At 43.8% G+C, this 17,625-nt stretch overlaps 1 protein-coding gene across 6 annotated transcripts in view; it reads right to left on the bottom strand.

Annotated features, from left to right (window-relative positions):
• The window catches only part of RB1CC1 (RB1 inducible coiled-coil 1), a 162,448-nt gene that overhangs the window by 117,257 nt on the left and 27,566 nt on the right, over nucleotides 1-17,625 (bottom strand). For 4 of the 6 annotated variants that reach the window (XM_075920708.2, XM_075920707.2, XM_089776257.1 and 1 more), the window contains 2 exons: nucleotides 16,263-16,389; nucleotides 13,528-13,698 (listed from right to left, as the gene is read on the bottom strand). In XM_075920708.2, coding sequence (XP_075776823.1) covers nucleotides 13,528-13,698; nucleotides 16,263-16,389 — 298 coding nt within the window. Of the gene's footprint in view, nucleotides 1-13,527; nucleotides 13,699-16,262; nucleotides 16,390-17,625 lie in introns of those variants that run through there. The other 2 variants (XM_014577430.3, XM_075920710.1) reach the window with 2 other exon arrangements.

Below are 17,625 nucleotides of genomic sequence, written 5' to 3'. Positions count from 1 at the left end.
AGGTTCTCAAACAACTCATATGGGAATTACAGAACTGTAAACTGTGGTATGTAATCTATCCCTTAAATCTGCTTCCGTACCTACTGACTGGAAGATAGCTAACGTGACACCAATATTTAAAAAGAGCTCTAGAGGTGATCCCGGCAATTACAGACCAGTAAGTCTAATGTCGGTACCGGACGAATTAGTCGAAACAATACTTAAGAATAAAATTGTTAGGCATGTAGAAGAACATAATTTGTTGGGCAAAAGTCAACATAGTTTCTGTAAAGGGAAACCATGTCTTACTAATCTATTAGAGTTCTTTGAAGGGGTTAACAAACATGCGGACAAGGGGGATCCCATAGATATAGTATACTTAGATTTTCAGAAAGCCTTTGACAAAGTCCCTCACCAAAGGCTCTTGTGTAAATTACATTGTCATGGGATAAGATGGAAGGTCCTTTCATGGATATAGAACTGGTTAAAATACAGGAAACAAAGGATAGGAATAAATGGTAAATTTTCAGAATGGAGAGGGGTGACTAGTGGTGTCCCCCAAGGGTCAGTTCTAGGACCAATCCTATTCAACTTATTCATAAATGATCTAGAGAAAGGGGCAAGCAGTAGTAAAGGTAGTAAAGTCTGCGGATGATACTAAACTGTTTAAGATGGTCAAGACAGAAGCAGACTGTGAAGAACTTCAAAAAGATCTCACCAAACTGAGTGACTGGGCAACAAAATGACAAATGAAGTTTAATGTGGATAAGTGTAAAGTAATGCACGTTGGAAAAAATAACCCCAACTATACATATAATATGTTGGGGACTAATTTGGCTATGACAAACTAGGAAAGAGATTTTGGAGTTATCTTGGATAGTTCTCTGAAAAGTCCACACAGTGTGCTGCGGGGGTCAAAAAAAGCAAATAGAATGTTAGGAATTATTAAGAAAGAGATAGAAAATAAGACCCAGAATATCTTACTGACCCTGTATAAAACTACGGTACGCCCACATCTTGAGTACTGTATACAGATGTGGTCTCCTCACCTCAAAAAAAGAGGTCTTGGAAAGGGTTCAGAAAAGGGCAACTAAAATGATCAGGAGTTTGGAACAGGTCCCATATGAGGAGAGGCTAAAGCGACTAGGACTTTTCAGTTTGGAAAAGAGGAGACTGAGGGGGGCGGAGGGGAGGGATATGATAGAGGTATATAAAATCATGAGTGGTGTGGAGAGGGTGAATAAAGAGAAGTTATTCATTAGTTCCGATAATATAAGGACTAGAGGACACCAAATGAAATTAATGGGTAGCAGGTTTAAAACTAATAAGCGAAAGAAGTTCTTCACACAGCGTGTAGTCAACCTGTGGAACTCCTTGACAGAGGAGGCTGTGAAGGCTAGAACTATAACAGAGTTTAAAGAGAAGCTAGGTAAATTCATGGAGGTTAGGTCCATAAAAAGCTATTAGCCCGAGGGTAGGAATGGTATCCCTGGCCTCTATTTGCCAGAGGCTGGAGATGGATGGCACGAGACAAATTTGCTTGATCATTGTCTTTGGTCCACCCCCTCCGAGGCACCTGGTGCTGGCCACTGTCGGCAGACAGGATACTGTGCTAGATGGACCTTTGATCTGACCCAGTACAGACATTCTTATGTTCTTATGGTTTTTGGGCCTAAGACAGACCCTATCTGGCAAAATTTTGAAGAAATTCATTCCCGGGGGGGGGGGGGGGAACCTGTCAAGTGTAAGCAATAGAAGAAGGAGATGTGAGGCCTGGCTGCAAGAAGGAAACAACTGCTTATTGGGAGAAAATAATGTGGATATGTCTGAAGAACAATGTGAATCAACTGGTTAGGTTAATAACTTAAATAATTCACTTTGCAATGCATCATTTTTCAAGACTCTCTCCATGCCATTTAGTAGAAGTATGATTTAACAAGTAAATTCCCAAGATGTTTGCTATGTTGGGATCTTGCTAGAAAAACATTTATCTTAGTTAATTCTTATGGCTTGTTTAATTAGTTACCCATGTTTAGAATCTATTATCCAAGTATACGGTAAAGAAAGCTGCAGATGCCAATTGACTCCCCTCCCCCTATTATATAATGTTTTTCCCCCTTCGGGATTACAGAGAGATGTCATCACATCACTCTGTGTCGCTCCCCTCGCCCCACCAGCCTCAACAGAGACAGCAGGGGAAGCAGCAGCCATGGCTCGGGGCTCTCCCTGCCCCTCTTCCAGGGACGTCCTGGGCTCTCCGGGCTCCCTGCTAGCCCCCAGCAGGAGGGCCAGGAGACAGTGGCGGTTCCTCACTGTGCTCTGGAGCCCTGGCAGGTAGGATTGCCAGGTGTCCGGTTTGAACTGGACAGTGCAGTATTTGAACTTTCTATTCAGGAAACAAATTGAGAAAATATAAATGAGCAAATATAAATGTCCGGTATTTTCTAAATAAGATGTAATATAGATTGTAATATAATGTCAAGTGTGTCCAGTATTTTTGTTGAAACCATCTGGCAACCCTACTGGTAGGAAGCGGCTTCAGCTCCCTGCTCGTGCCTGCAGCCAACCGTGGCTTGGTGGGGAACAGCTACAGGATACTCAGCAAGCTCTGCTATTCCCCCAGCCTTGCTGCTTCTCATCCAGTCGCCTCCAGCCCCGCTGCTGCTTCCAGGTCAGGGGCCCTGATACTCTGTGACCTAGTGGGGAACCAGGCACTCAGGCCACTGCTTACCTGGTACTTCAGTCTCATGGCCCCACCCTCATAAGATTAGAGCACCAGCTTCCTGAAGATGGTGGGAGGAAAGCCTGGTAGCACACGTGTTCCACAAGCCGGATTCAGCGCGGAATCTCGACGCTCTCTCTCCGCACCACCAGAAATCCAGTGCTGGCACTCTAATCTTGCAAGGGAGAGGAAAACACAAGGTTGGAGCACCAGGGAGGTGAGGCAGGCAGCAGCAATTCCCGGCTGGGTCATAGAGCGTCGGAGTAGAAGCAGAACCAGACTTTGGAACAGTAGGGAAAGCCTACAGTGCCTGGAGCGGTGCATGGCATGAAAAGAACTAAGTGCCCCCCAGCTCCTCCTGCCCAGACACTGCAACCCCAGCACCTCATGCACTTCCTCCCCTGCTTCACTCCCAGGCTAGGCACCCTGCGCCGAGCCTGCTCCTGCCCCCTCCCCAACCCAGCCTGCCACACCACTCCCAGCCCACTCCTGTCCCTCACCCCAGGCCAGACACCCCCCCCCCAGGCCAGACACCCCCCCCCCCCCAGCCAGATACCCTGTCCAATTGGGTCCAGTCCCCATCTGGACACAGTGTCCTGTCTCTGTCCCCAATCCTGGGAGAGGCCCCATGGCCCAGCCCCTATCTGACTGCAGGTAGGGCTTGTAGCAGCTCTCCTGCTGCTGCAGCATGGGTAGGAGAAAAGGCCATGATCTGGCTGCAACTGACAGGTTAGTGAGCATAGCAAGCAGCAGGCACAGCCCCCTAGTTTTATATACTACTGGCAGATGTAACCAGTGTTGCATGGGTCTGTAACTGAAGGAATGGGGTTTAAAAAAAAAAATGAAACATACACATGAGTTATTTGAATGATTGTATTTTTCAAAAGTGAAGGAAAATGAAGGTTAGTTTGGGAGTTTAGGGGTGAGGAGGGGCAGGGGCTAGGTGGCTTGGGTTGGGAAGTGTGGAATGGCTCAGAACAGGGGCAGTAAGGTGGGAATGCTTTATGGGGGCAGCCTATGGTGATAAGGGTGGTGCTGCTCCAACAGCAACTCCTCCAATGGGGCCAGGGTACAGCTTCCTGACAAGTGGGTCCTCACCCCAACTGCCCTCTCCTCCATGGCCTTCAGGCTGCCGGAGGAGGGGGGGGAGGGGCAGACCAAGCTCCAGAGGCTACCAACCCTTCCTGCAATCCTGCCCCATGGCCTGCAGGCTGCCTGGGGATGGGGAAAAGCTCTGGGGGCTGCCACCCAGCCTCCAGTGCCCTTTCCACTCCCCCCCCCCCCCGCCCCAGACCACAGGGGGGGGGAGGCGTACTAGTTGCACCCCCCACCCCCCTCAGCAGACCAGGGAGACGGGGAGCAACGCCTCTGAGGACGCCGGCAGCGGGACAGCCGCGGCACGTCCAGGCTGTCCGCTGCCCGCGTGCTCCCCGTCTCTCTGGTCTGGGGAGACGTGGAGCACAGCCGCGGAGCACACGGGCAGCGGACAGCCCAGACGCGCCGCGGCTGTCCCGCTGCCGGCGTCCTCAGAGGCTTTGCTTCCCGTCTCCCTAGTCTGCTGGAGACCAGCAGACCAGGGAGACGGGCAGCAAACCCCGTTCGTAACTGCGGATCCGACATAAGTCGGATCCGCATAACTCGGGGACTGCCTGTATACACACACCTCTCTAGACAGATTTTAGAGTGAGTCCATCTTGAGAAGAGCCACTGGCCGAGCAACACTGCCTTGGCCACCTGGGAAGAGCCACCACCAGAGCAGCACCACCAGAGCAGCACCACACTCGCCACCCACAGGAAACCCCAGTAAGGTCCCTCCCCTACCTCCCAGCTTCCTGTCCTGAGCCCCCTACCCTGAGTTCTTCACCTCACACCTGCCTTGATTTCTGCATGCCCACCTCCTTCCCCTTGCTCTGAGGCCCCCATGGCTCACAATCCCCTACTCTAAGCATCTCCTTATGTAGGGATAACATATCAATGTATTAAAAGTGTGATTCCCCCAAATGGAAGTGACTCCCCATAATTTGTTCCCCACAACTTAAAGTGTTTAGATTTATTATTAATTCTTCTTATTATTATTATTATTTGTTAAGATTGTTAAATGTTTAGATTTATTATTATTATTGCCCCTTTAGAATATAATGTATTAGGTCATGTAACTTAGAACTGTTAAGAATATAATCCTATGTAGCCAGAAACAGCCCCTCCTCTGTGCTCCAGGGCATGCTCAAGCTTGTGCAAGGGGTTGCTTGAAATTGACATTGCAGAGATACATTGTAACAATGTATTGTCAAGCCACTAACTCTGCTATGGGAGCCAAGCCCTGTAATTGACTAAGGGCATTGTTACTTAATTGACGCCTGTTCTCTTTAAAACATTGTAACTTTATTCAGCACTCAGAGAATGTTTTAAGCAATACCACCCAGAAACTTTTTGTAACTACAACTCTGAGATATGTAAAGTTATTATTATACAAAAATATTGTATGGGAAACATTAATTAAGGAATGTATGTAAGAGAGAGAGTGCTTGGATGATGAATGAATGGTTCTGAGAGGTGCCAGCCTGAGAATACAGCAAGAAAGGGCTGAAGTAGGTGTCAGGTGCCAGTGCAACCAAAAGGTGTCAAGTGGAGAAAACCAAGTACTGGAGGTTCACCCGATGAGATCACTGACGAGCACCTGGCAGCCACCCTGGAGACATCAGCATGATGCAGCAATTTCCATAGACTGGCATAGGAAAAAATTCCTATAAGAACTGGACTAAAAAACTATGGAATCAGAGTCCAAGGTTCTGCTGCCAGCCCACCAGGAGCTTCAGATGCGCATCTGATCAGGACTTCGTTCCCCACTACCATCACTTGTGTACAGAATACCTGGCCAGTATTCTGTCACAAGCAACTTCCAGGCTGGTAACTATAACAAATGCACAGAACCTGAATGAATGGATGAATGAATGTTTATATGTATAAGGGTTAAGTAGTTAAACAACGTTGTTTGCTTCTATCTTTTCTTTATTCTTTATTATTATTTTTACAATAAATGTGGTTTTTGCCTTATCCCCCTCATAAGATCCTGCTTGCTTTTATTGGCATAACACTTACCCGGAGTCTTCCCTCCAGTCTTCATCTTACTTCATTTTTAAATAAATACAATTATAGAAATATAGCATGTACATTTTTCATTTATTTTACAAAAGAACAAAATAATTACTTCAGTTAAAAACTTGAGCAATGCATCTGCTAAGTCTTAAAGCAAGCCCAGGACAGGAAAAAGGGATGCGCGTGGAATGTTATTGTTTTTCATCAAACAGAAAGGAAGGGTTGTGATAGCACGGACAGTTACACTCCAGACTGACTGACAGGCAGAAAGCAAAGGAGACATTTTTACTCACAAATGACCATAGGAAGGGTCAGCAAGCACCTCAGCCCCAAGCAACAGCTGCTAGCTGCCGTTCAGCCTCTGCTGCCCCGAGCGACCATGTCATGTGCCTCCCACTGTTCCCAGACAGCAGGTGCCAACCAGGCCACTAATTCCTCTTCCCGCCCAGGTTGGTCCCGGACAACGTTGGGTAACATCTCATATTGCAGAATATAATGCCATACCCTGTATTTGGGAACATCATGGCCACAGACTATAAGGTAATGCCATAAGTCTATTTCCTATTTTACTTCAGCATAGTTCAGCTTTTCCAAGGGAACCCCATCCTAAACCTGTTTTCTTAAAAACCTGAATTGCCAGCGAGTTCCATGGGCCTTACTCTAAATGAAGTCCTAGCTTTTATGAGAATTTGGAATCGGATATGCATCCCTGATGAAATAAATGTAAATGATTAAATAATAGAGTAAGAAGAACTATTCAAAATCATTTTTTAATTTTGTTTCATGGTCCCTTTAAGAGTAAGAAACTTAGTCTACCTGCAACAACTTTGAGCCATCCATTAGTACTTTTAGCAGCAGTGCTGCAACTAAACATATTTCAGATGACAAAGTATCAATAACAAGCAAAATATTTCAATCATCCAGTAAAACCACCATCATGGATAGGTTTCTAGAAAGGACCAGCAAATACCAATCAGACACCAAAGATTAAAAGATTGCTTGGTTCATTTATGCCAGAAATTCTCCTTTTTGCATTGTTTATTAAAAACATCTTCATTGACATGGTCGAGTCCTTACAGCCAGGCTACACACCACCTGGTAGAGCAGACACCAGTGGAAGACTGCTAAATACAGTGTATGAGAAGGAGCTTGAACAGTGTCCAAAAAAATACTGAGCAAAAATTTGCCTCTTTAAAGTCTTGATGAGTGGAGCACTGTACACATTGATCCAATAGTATGTGCCCGCGTGACAAAAGAAGATTGGGTTGCATAGCTTTCAGAAACAATAGATACAACGGGAAATGCCCACACAACAGAATATTTAAAAGAAGTGGCAGTAAAAACTGTAATAAACAGAACAAAAATTCAACTGTTGTGTGCGCAATTTTGTCACAGACAATGCTGCAAACATCACAAAGATGAGAAAGTACTTGGAAGAAACAGATGTATGCTCTTTAACAACATATGGCTGTGGTGCCCGTTTAATGCATGGTTTAGCCAAAAACTTCTCCAGGAATAAAAGACAATGTTGTTGAAGTAACAAAATGCTTCCATGACAATGATTTTGCTTTACCTTTACTGAAGAGAGCAGGGATATACAACTAGGTCTCCTTCAAAATCTTCTTTGTTTAAAACAATCAGCCACAAAATTCCAATTTGTTAATTGGCCTATTCTAATAAAACTTTGTTAAGAAAATGGATTAAATAGATGAATTTCATCCAAAATATCTAACATTGGATTAAAGAGGAATGTAGACTATATGATCAGAATACTGACACCTATTATCCACAGCCTTAAACAAACTTACCAGAAATTGCTGCTGCATTGCTGGTACTGTTGAAGTTTGAAAGGTACGTTGAGAGACTTTGACAAAAGAATACCTCACCAGAAAGTTAAACTACAGGCAATAAAGAAGCAAATGAATCCGACACTAATTTTACCTCCTTTTCTTGTGACGCAGATACCTAACTTCTGAGGACAATACTGCTGCCATGGCATGGGCATCTCAAAATTACTCCTGAGTTATACCAATCATAATAAATGTCAGTGATGGAGTGGAATCATATAATCAGAACATGTTCATTCAAAACACTACCAGTGAAGTCACTCCCTTGAATTAGTGGGAATCATTAGCCAAGTACCTTGAAATAGAGGTCCTTCAGTTACTAAGCCAACTTTTCACAGTAGTAAATTCCTCTGAAGGCATAGAGAGAATATTTACATTGTTTGGTACTATTCACACAAATCTAAGATATGGACTGAAAGAAGGAAAACTCATATTTCTGTTTTAATCTATGAATCAAAATGACAGTGGGATTGGAGAAAAGGAGATCAAGTTGTAGAAGTTATAAGGACACCATATCTTTGGATTTCTGAGGACTTGTCTACTAGAGTTAAAAAAATTAGCAATTTAAAAAAAGAAAAGTTTAAGGACTGATGTCAGCAGCAAATCAGGAAATGGCTTTATCTGCAAATATGAAACATGTATGTAACATTTTAGTTTAATAAAACATAAGTGCTATTGTGTTTGTGTGGGTGATTCAGTTCTTACCATTTCTAATTTACTGCTGCTGTATCTTCAAGCTTGACAAAGGTAATGAATATTAAGTACTATTTCCTAAATTAATAAAAATCAAATTATCTAAAAAAATTACACTAAGTATACCCTTCTAGATGCTCTAAAAGAGTTGTAAATTCACATTTTTAGTAACCACATACTTCTTAAACAGCGGTGCAAATCTGAAGCAGTATCAGTGGGAAACTTGATTTAAATCAATTTTTTTTTCCTGGTGATTAAAATCATGGTGGCTTTATTTTATATCAAGATGATTTGAATCACTGATTATAACCCAAGACCCACCCCTCCCACTCTGGCCCCATGGGCTGTAGGGGGAGCACATTGGGGTTTTTTATCATGGCTCACCCTCGCCAGTGCAGAATAGTAATAGAAATGTAGCCGAGTTAGTCTGGAGTAGCTGAAGGAAAATACAGGACTATGTAGCACTTTAAAGACTAACAAGATGGTTTATTAGATGATGAGCTTTCGTGGGCCAGACCCACTTCCTCAGATCAAGTAGTGGAAGAAAATAGTCACAACCATATATACCAAAGGATACAATTAAAAAAAATGAACACATATGAAAAGGACAAATCACATTTTAGAACAGGAGGCGGATGCAGGGGGGGGGGAGGAAGGAAGGTAAGTGTCTGTGAATTAATTATATTAGAGGTGGGGAGAGTTAGATGTCTGTGAGCTAAAGTTATTAGAGGTGATAATTGGAGAAGCTATCTTGGTAATGGGTAAGATAATTAGAGTCTTTGTTCATTCCTTCTCGGAGAGTGTCGAATTTTAACATGAATGACAATTCAGAGGATTCCCTTTCAAGTGCAGATGTAAAAGGTCTTTGTAGCAGAATGCAGATGGTTAAGTCATTGAGAGAGTGTCCTTTCTGGTTGAAATGGCAAGAAACTGTTTTTTCTTTGTGATCTTGTCTGATATCTGTTTTGTGGGCATTAATCTTTTGGCGAAGTCTCTGAGATGTTTGTCCAATGTACATAGCAGACGGACACTTTCGGCACATGATAGCATAAATTATATTTCTGGATGCGCAGGAATATGTGTTCTTGATCTTATAACTCACTTGGTTAGGTCCAATAATGGTATCAGCAGAATGAATATGTGGACAAAGCTGGCAACGGGGTTTGTTGCAAGGGAAGGTACCAGGGTTGGTATTAGTGTGGTATGTCCTGTGGTGGTTGGTAAGAATCATCTTGAGGTTAGGTGGTTGTCTATAGGAGACTATGGGTCTGTCTCCCAGAGCCTCTTGGAGTATGGTATCCTGTTCCAGTATAGGCTGTAGTTTATTGATAATGTGTTGGACAGGTTTAAGTTGGGGGTTGTAGGTGATGACAAGTGGTGTTCTATTGTTGGTTTTCTTGGGTCTGTCTTGAAGTAGATGGTTTCTAGGTATTCGTCTGGCTCTTTCAATTTGCTTTTTTATTTCTCCGGGTGGGTAGTTGAGGTTTATAAATGCTTGGTAGAGATCCTGAAGCTTCTGGTCTCTGTCAGTGGGATTAGAGCAGATGCGGTTGTATCGAAGGGCTTGGCTATAGATGATGGATCGTATGGTGTGTTCTGGATGGGAGCTGGAAGCATCTAGGTAACTGTATGAGTCGGTGGGTTTTCTGTAGAGAGTGGTGTCTAATTTTCCATTGTTGATTTGTACTGTGGTGTCCAGGAAGTGGATCTCTCGTGTAGAATGGTCCAGGCTGAGGTTGACGGTGGGGTGTAGGTTGTTGAAATCTCTGTGGAATATCTCCAGTGTTTCTTGGCCATGCGTCCAGATCATAAAGATGTCATCGATGTACCGTAGGTAGAGGAGGGGTGAAAGGGGACCGGAGTTGAGGAAACTTTGTTCTAGGTCAGCCATAAAGATGTTAGCATACTGTGGGGTCATGTGTGTACCCATGGCTGTGCCGCTGATCTGGAGGTATAAGTTGTTCTCAAACTGGAAATAATTGTGGGTGAGAACAAAGTTACATAGGTCTGCTATCAGGTTGGCAGTGTTGTCCTCTGGGATAGTGTTTCTAATTGCTTGTAATCAGTCTTCATGTGGGATGTTGGTGTATAGAGCTTCTACATCCATGGTGGCAAGGATGGTATTATTGGGGAGGTTATCGATGTTTTGTAGTTTCCTTAGGAAGTCAGTAGTGTCTCGGAGATAGCTGGGGGTATTGGTTACGAAGGGTTTGAGAAGAGAGTCTACATAGCTGGATAGACCAGTAGTGAGCGTGCCAATACCAGAGATGATGGGACGTCCGGGGTGCCCAGGTTTATGGATCTTGGGAAGTAGATAGAACAATCCTGGTCGGGGGTCAGAAGGTGTTTCTGTGTGGATTTGTTCCCGAGCAGCTGTGGGGAGGCTTTTAAGGAGACAGTGTAGTTTCTTTTGGTATTCCAAGGTGGGATCAGAGGGGAGAAGTTTGTAAAATGTGGTGTTCGAGAGTTGTCTGGTTGCCTCCTGGTTATAGTCGGCCTTATTCATAATGACCACAGCACCCCCTTTGTCAGCTGGTTTGATTATAATGTCCAGGTTGTTTTTGAGACTCTGGATGGCATGGTGTTCAGCGCGGCTAAGATTGTGTGTCGCCAGTGCAGCATTCCATAGCTATACAGATTCTCTGAATAGAGAAGACCTCTTAGTTTTGAGTCCTTCCTACTCTAGTTGATCACCACGGGGAGGGGGAGGGGAGGGTATTGGATCTGAAGGCCTCTCTTAGAAGATCTCTAGGTTTTGACAGCCCATCAAGGTTTACAAGTGGGTGCTGGGCTTAAAAACCATTGAAGTACCATTGAATTAAACCAAGTCCCCCCCCCCCCCTCCCAGGGAGATAGGAAAATCACCTCTACATTCACTCACTGATTTTTGGAGAGGAATGTGCATGTGTAGGCAAAAAGGCTTCATCCTCTCCTCCACCCCCAAGCTACTGAAGGTAAATTTGGTCTCGGTAGGCCAAAAATTTGCTCATGCCCTCTAAAGACACATCAAAGTCAGGATTTAAAGAAGTTAAGGAAAGAAACTGCCCTCCATACCAGGGAGTGAATGAAGCTCAGCATATCAACAGCACAATTCCTATGAATACTGTTGTGCTATATTTAGCATTTTTATTCCAAAAATGGTTCACACATTTTATTTGAGTGTAACAGTCCCTAGAATTAAGAGAACATTTTAGTACCAAGACAGAAAGCCTATTAAAATCCTATTGAAAGGAAGGATTTGGATTACCATTATGTATCAAGCTGCACTTCCCTATTACATGTAATAAAAGTTACCTGGATACAATGAAGATGATTAACATTTTTTATCATTTACTGCACTTCTATATTGCCTTCACTTAATCTCTACTAGTCTGAAGAGAAGCAATCAGTCTAGATATTCAATGTAGAGTACCACATTCCTGAACATAAACTACACAGTTGTCAATTCCATGTACTTCATCTGTAGATGCCTTTATTGTAGGAAACATTCCTTTCCTATCTATATTAATAATACACTAATTTAGAGATATTCATAATTAGATCTCTGTGTTTTGCTATGTAAGTACAAAAGTAGACAAGAAACTGAAGAACCAAGATCTACGCAAACTTTTGGGAAATAAGGCTCAGTTTTATCAACCCCTCCAAAACTTTGACAGGAGATTAGAAAGGTACAATTTTTAAAAAAACGAATCCACCAAAATTTTATTTGGTTTCATAATACTTGCAAAGCAACCGGTAAATTATCCTGTCTTCAAGCTGAGAGACTAAACATAGACTGACAAAATTAATGGAAATAAAACAAAAGGCATTAAGGCTCAGAGAACAAGTTACAGTGTCTATACCACAGCACATAATACACTTAGCAAATAGCATGAATCCATAACAATGTTTCCTGGAAGCTCAAAATGGCACCCTGTAATTCCATTTCATCATTCATATATGGTTGTGATATTTTATAGAAAACATGCCATGTACAATATCATATGAAAGGTCTGCTGAAAATTATTGTTCTGTGCAATATGTATATCATTTAGTGTGAATCCAGTTATGTGATTTTATTGTATGGTTGTTACTCAAACATGCTAAGAACTTATAAAAGTTCCCCACACAGGAGGGGAACCATTAATAACCATTAATTAGCAAAGGAGCTGCAATCAAGGGATTTATAATTCAATGACAATTGCTCAATCATCACACAAAAAGTGGGATGCTCAACTCTGTTGACCGAGACCACAGAAAGAGGCTTGCTCAACCCTTGATTCAGCAAAGCCTACCTGGACATGTGTGAGCAAGTGTCTTCTAGGCACATGGACTGAGAATATGAGAGACAGTGACATCTTTTCTTGGCCTTCTGCTCCCTGACCTACACTTAGAAATAACGAGAACAGCGAAAATACAAAAATTTCAACTAAGGAAACAGGTTCAGGCTAGAGGGAGGCGTCTGTAGTAAGAACTGCAACATTCAGTGTGGGGAGAAAACTGCTTGATCTAGAGTAATATAGTTTAAGATTTAGATTGGGTGCTTATCTTTTACTTTCTCTGATAAGTGGAAGGCCAAAGTGGTAGGTCAAGGTTAATTAACACTGAAAATCTATCTTTTCAGTTAATAAATCTGTTTTTATATTTTATCTAAAACATTGTAATTTGATTGAAGTGCATGAGAAATCTCAGCTAAGTTACAAAGATTGGTGCATGTTCTCTCCACAGTAAAGGAGAGGGGCAAACATGGAAATAAATTTACACTAGTCAGGCTTCTGTCCAGGAGCACAAGACTAAAGACCTGGGGGGGAACTAGCTGGTCTTTTTTTCCTGTATAATTCATTAGTAGTTTTGAGAGCATTCATGTAATCAAGCTGAGTGTGGGGCTTCACATGCCAAGTGACAGCAGTTCCTGAAGAGGTTCGCTGCTTGTTACTAGCAAAGCACTATGAGAAAGAGTCCAGGCAGAAGAGTTAAGGGAATACGGAGGAATCTCAGTTCCACCCTAGGGAAGCCATCACAATTATAATTTATGTTGAGATGAGTTGAAGATTCATCAAGATTCATCAGCTACCAAAACTGATATGACGCTTTTACCACTTTTTGAATCAACTTATATTGACTACTAGCTTGGAGTTATTACTGATGAGACAGAGTTATTCTAATTTGTTTTAAATCTATCAAATTCTGAAGGATTCAAATATAACTTACCACAGCAAGTTGTGTCCGTGAAGCTACCGTGTGAAAAACAGCAGGCATCATGAGAGATTCTTCAACTTTTAATTCCATCTCATTCTCCGCTGAAAATGTGGTTTTGGGAATAGCTGGTGGACGTTCACATAAGATCATCTCTTTGTTAAACAGGAAAATTGGGTTTGTGTCCTATATTAAAATAAAAATTTTGAGTTTTAAGTAAAATATGCCTACAATGCAATTAAGTAGCTACACTAGTATGTTTATGAATTACTTATATAAATAATGCATCCATGAAAATTATATGCAAAATCACTAATTTTCTGATATAAAAAAATAAGAACGAACAAAAAAAAAGTCTCGGGGGGGGGGGGAGGGAGCACAATCCTCACTCCCGCCACTTCAAAAAAAACCTCACGCACTACTATGCAACTGTAACTCTCGTTTCTCCTCAACCCTTTAATAAGTAGTCTCTACTAAACCCATCATTCATTTTTGTCAATTTCATGGTCATAGGATTTTTAAAATAGTAAATTATTTCAGCTATTTAAATATGAAATTTCATGGGGTTGTAATTCTAGGAGACCTGGCCACAAAAAGGGATTGAGGGGAGGACTGAAAGGTTATTTGTGTGGGAAGGCTATAGTACTGCTATCCTTAACTCTGTGCTGCTGCAGATAGTAGCACTACTCCATGCTTCAGGTGGAGAATGGTGGCTGCTGGCTAGTACCCCAGCTCTGAAAGTAGAGCTGTTGTCAGAAGCAGCACAGAAGTAATGATGGCATGGTAAGGTATTGCCACCTTTGCTTCTGTGCTGCTAATTGTAGAATTGGCCCCTTCGTAAATAGCTGCCTCTCACCAGCTGTACAGCTCTGAAGGCAGCATTACAAAAATAGGGGGGCATGGTATGGCACTATTACCTTTCTATACTGCCGCTGGTGGGGTGCTGCCTTCAGAGCTGGGCACCTAGCCTACAGCTGCTGAATTCTGACTGTCCAGCTCTGAAGGCAACAGAGAAGTAATGGTACCTCCTCCCACAAAAAAAAAAAAAAAAAAAAAAAAAAAAAAAATCTTGCAACTCCCTTTTGAGGAACCCCAATTTGAAAAAGTCTGATCTCCCTCATGAAAGCACACAAAAGACCAGATTGTGACAACTTTTTCATGGACGTGAATTCCATAGGGTTCTATTTATAAGGGGACTATGACAGGCTGCTAGCGAGGAAAACCCTGAACCTCTCACACCAGCTCCAATTAAGAATAAGACAGCTGGATCCTTGACTGGTAATGGGAAGCAGCTGCTGGCCTCATTAGCCAGGGTGCTAAATAAGGCTGGCAGAAAGGAAGTAGGGGGAGAGAGGAAAGGGAGGAGCCATGGAGTCCTGGGATGTGCTCCCCTGCTAGCTGCAAAAAGCTAGTACTCCCTGATGTTACAGGTTGGAAGCTCTATGTACAGCCAGTCCCCAGGTTACGTACAAGATAGGGACTGTAGGTTTGTTCTTAAGTTGAATCTGTATGTAAGTCGGAACTGGCGTCAGCCGCTGCTGAAACTGATCAGTTTCAACCGCGGCTGAATCTGGACGCCAGTTCTGACTTACATACAGATTCAACTTAAGAAACCCAGGCGTCCCCAAGTCAGCTGCTGCTGAAACTGATCAGCGGCTGATTCCAAGAAGCCTGGGGCAGATCAACTCTGCCTCGGGCTTCCTGTAGTCAGCCGCTGGTCAGTTTCAGCAGCGGCTGACTTGGGGACGCCTGGGGCAGAGCAGCTGGGGTGCTGCTGGGTTGCTCCAGTAGCGCGGCTCCTCGGCGCTACTGGAGCAACCCAGCAGCACCCCAGCTGCTCTGCCCCAGGCGTCCTGATTCAGCCGCTGCTGAAACTGACCAGCAGTGGCTGAATCAGGACGCCTGGGGCAGAGCAGCTGGGGTGCTGCCGGGTTGGTCCGGAGCGGCGCTGCGGGACCAACCTGGCAGCCCCCAGCTGCTCTACGCCAGGGGTAGGCAAGAAAAGCCTGGTCTGCTGGGGGAGGGGCGGCACTAGCTGCACCCCCCCCCAGCAGACCAGAGGGATGGGGGTGGCAGGACCGCCCAAGTCCTCCATGGCTTTGCTCCATCTCCCTGGTCTGCTGACCTGGGAGACGCAGAGCAAAGCAGCAGAGCACGCGGGCAGCGGGACAGTCCAGGCGCGCCGCGGCTGGCCAGACCAGGGAGACGGGGAGCAAAGCCGCGGAGCACACCCGCAGCGGGACAGCCCAGGAGCGCCGCGGCTGTCCCGCTGCGGGCATGCTCTGAGGCTTTGCTCCCCATCTTCCTGGTCTGCTGGTCGGGAGACGGGGAGCACAGCCGCGGAGCACGCCCACAGGGGGACAGCTCAAGCGTGCCCGGGCTATCCCGCTGCGGGCATGCTCCAAGGCTTTGCTCCCCATCTCCCTGCAGACCAGGGAGACGGGGAGCAGCTTTTCTCGCCCTGGAGGACGGGGGCGGCGGACCGCGACGCATCTGGGTGTCCTGCCGCTACCGTCCTCCGGGGCGAGAAAAGCCCCGTTCGTAACTGCGGATCCGACATAAGTCGGATCCGCGTAACTCGGGGACTGCCTGTATAGCGGTGGGAACAACAACATTCAAAAAAATAGCACAGTGATTACAACACAGGAGAAGTCTCTGGCTGATTTGTGGATGCAGGAGTGGCAGAAACCAGAGGGGTCCACTTCAGCCTTGTTACAGGGTCAAAGAGAAAATAGCATGCATGCACTTACTGTTCCAGCACTGTAACTACAGACTCTTCTATCTGCTGCCATACATTCCCCTCCATTGACAACCAGTACCTGGTGCTGAATGGCAATCTTATACTTGGTTTGGATTGCATGTTTAAGATCAGAGACGCTAAAAGGGAAAAAACAGGAAATTTAGTATTTAGGTCTTATTTAAACAACAGATCTTCTCGCAAACAAAATATTCCTGTAATATTCAAAGTAATGTTTAACTCTAGCAGTTGTAAAGAAAAAAATATAATTGTGAATAAGGACAACAATTCTTTGCCATCATATTTTATGAAGATATTCTTTTGAATATGAATATACATAACAAATATAATTTAGGCAAAACAAGGTAAGTAACCTATCATTCAAGATTGGTTCCTTGTGATCCCCTAAATGTGTATATTCCATTTATATGTGTGTATCATTCTTGTATGAGATGTTAAAAATATGAATTGTAAGCCTCTTTATTAGTTCTAGATCTTCTAGTGAAAGCCATTCATGGTACTTAAAGTATTTAATAGCCCAATGCTCAAGACCATTATCTGTAAATAGATTTGGTTTTCCTGCTGGCCCTACAAAGACACATGACTATGCCATCTGGTGCAGGAATCCATCTTGAATTTTGCACTCTTTCAAGGATGGGGCAACAGATTGAACAAAGGGGTTTCTGCCCTGGGATTTAAGGGATAGGAAGCAATTAAAGATTCCCTTCAGATGGCTTTGCCTCTGTGCCCTAAAAGGATACACATAAAAAGACTAGAAAACAAAGAATCTCTAATAAGAGAAGAAGCTGTTAGACTTCAGCCGGAGGAAGAGATCAGCTCTGACTTGAAGGATTTTACCTGAAATAAGAACTAGGGTGAAGAACTGTGTTTTGCAACAATCTTTCTTAGTGCATTAGGTTTAGCTGGTATATTGTGTTCGTTTTTTGCTTAGTAACTTGCTTTAATCTGTCTGTTCTCACTTGCAATCACTTAAATCCCACTTTTTATACTTGATAAAAAAAAAAAAACACTTCTTTATTATCAAACCCAATGTAAAAAAATATTACCAGGAGGGGAGAGGCAGAGAGCAACAGCTGCGTGCATCTCTTTCACTGATAAAATGTATGAGCTCTCTCTCAGTGTACATCTTTAATACAGAGTAACATGGATTTATTTGGAATTCTGGACCTTTTGGGGGCTGTGTTCCTGGGTGCTGTCTAGTCCCTATAGTTGAGCCCTTCCAGAGTTGTGCTGTTATTAGCATTTGTGTTATTTTGCTAGGGGATTGTTACCCCAATTCTGTGCCTTTCCTGGGGAAGACCAGAGCTTCTGGCCCAGCAGGATAGGGTGGCGGAGCACCTCAGAGGGCAGGCAAG

This window comes from Pelodiscus sinensis, chromosome 2 (genome assembly GCF_052426305.1).
Source record: "Pelodiscus sinensis isolate ZL-2025 chromosome 2, ASM5242630v1, whole genome shotgun sequence".
NCBI lineage: Eukaryota > Metazoa > Chordata > Testudines > Trionychidae > Pelodiscus > Pelodiscus sinensis.
This window is presented reverse-complemented; position numbering and strand designations above follow the sequence as displayed.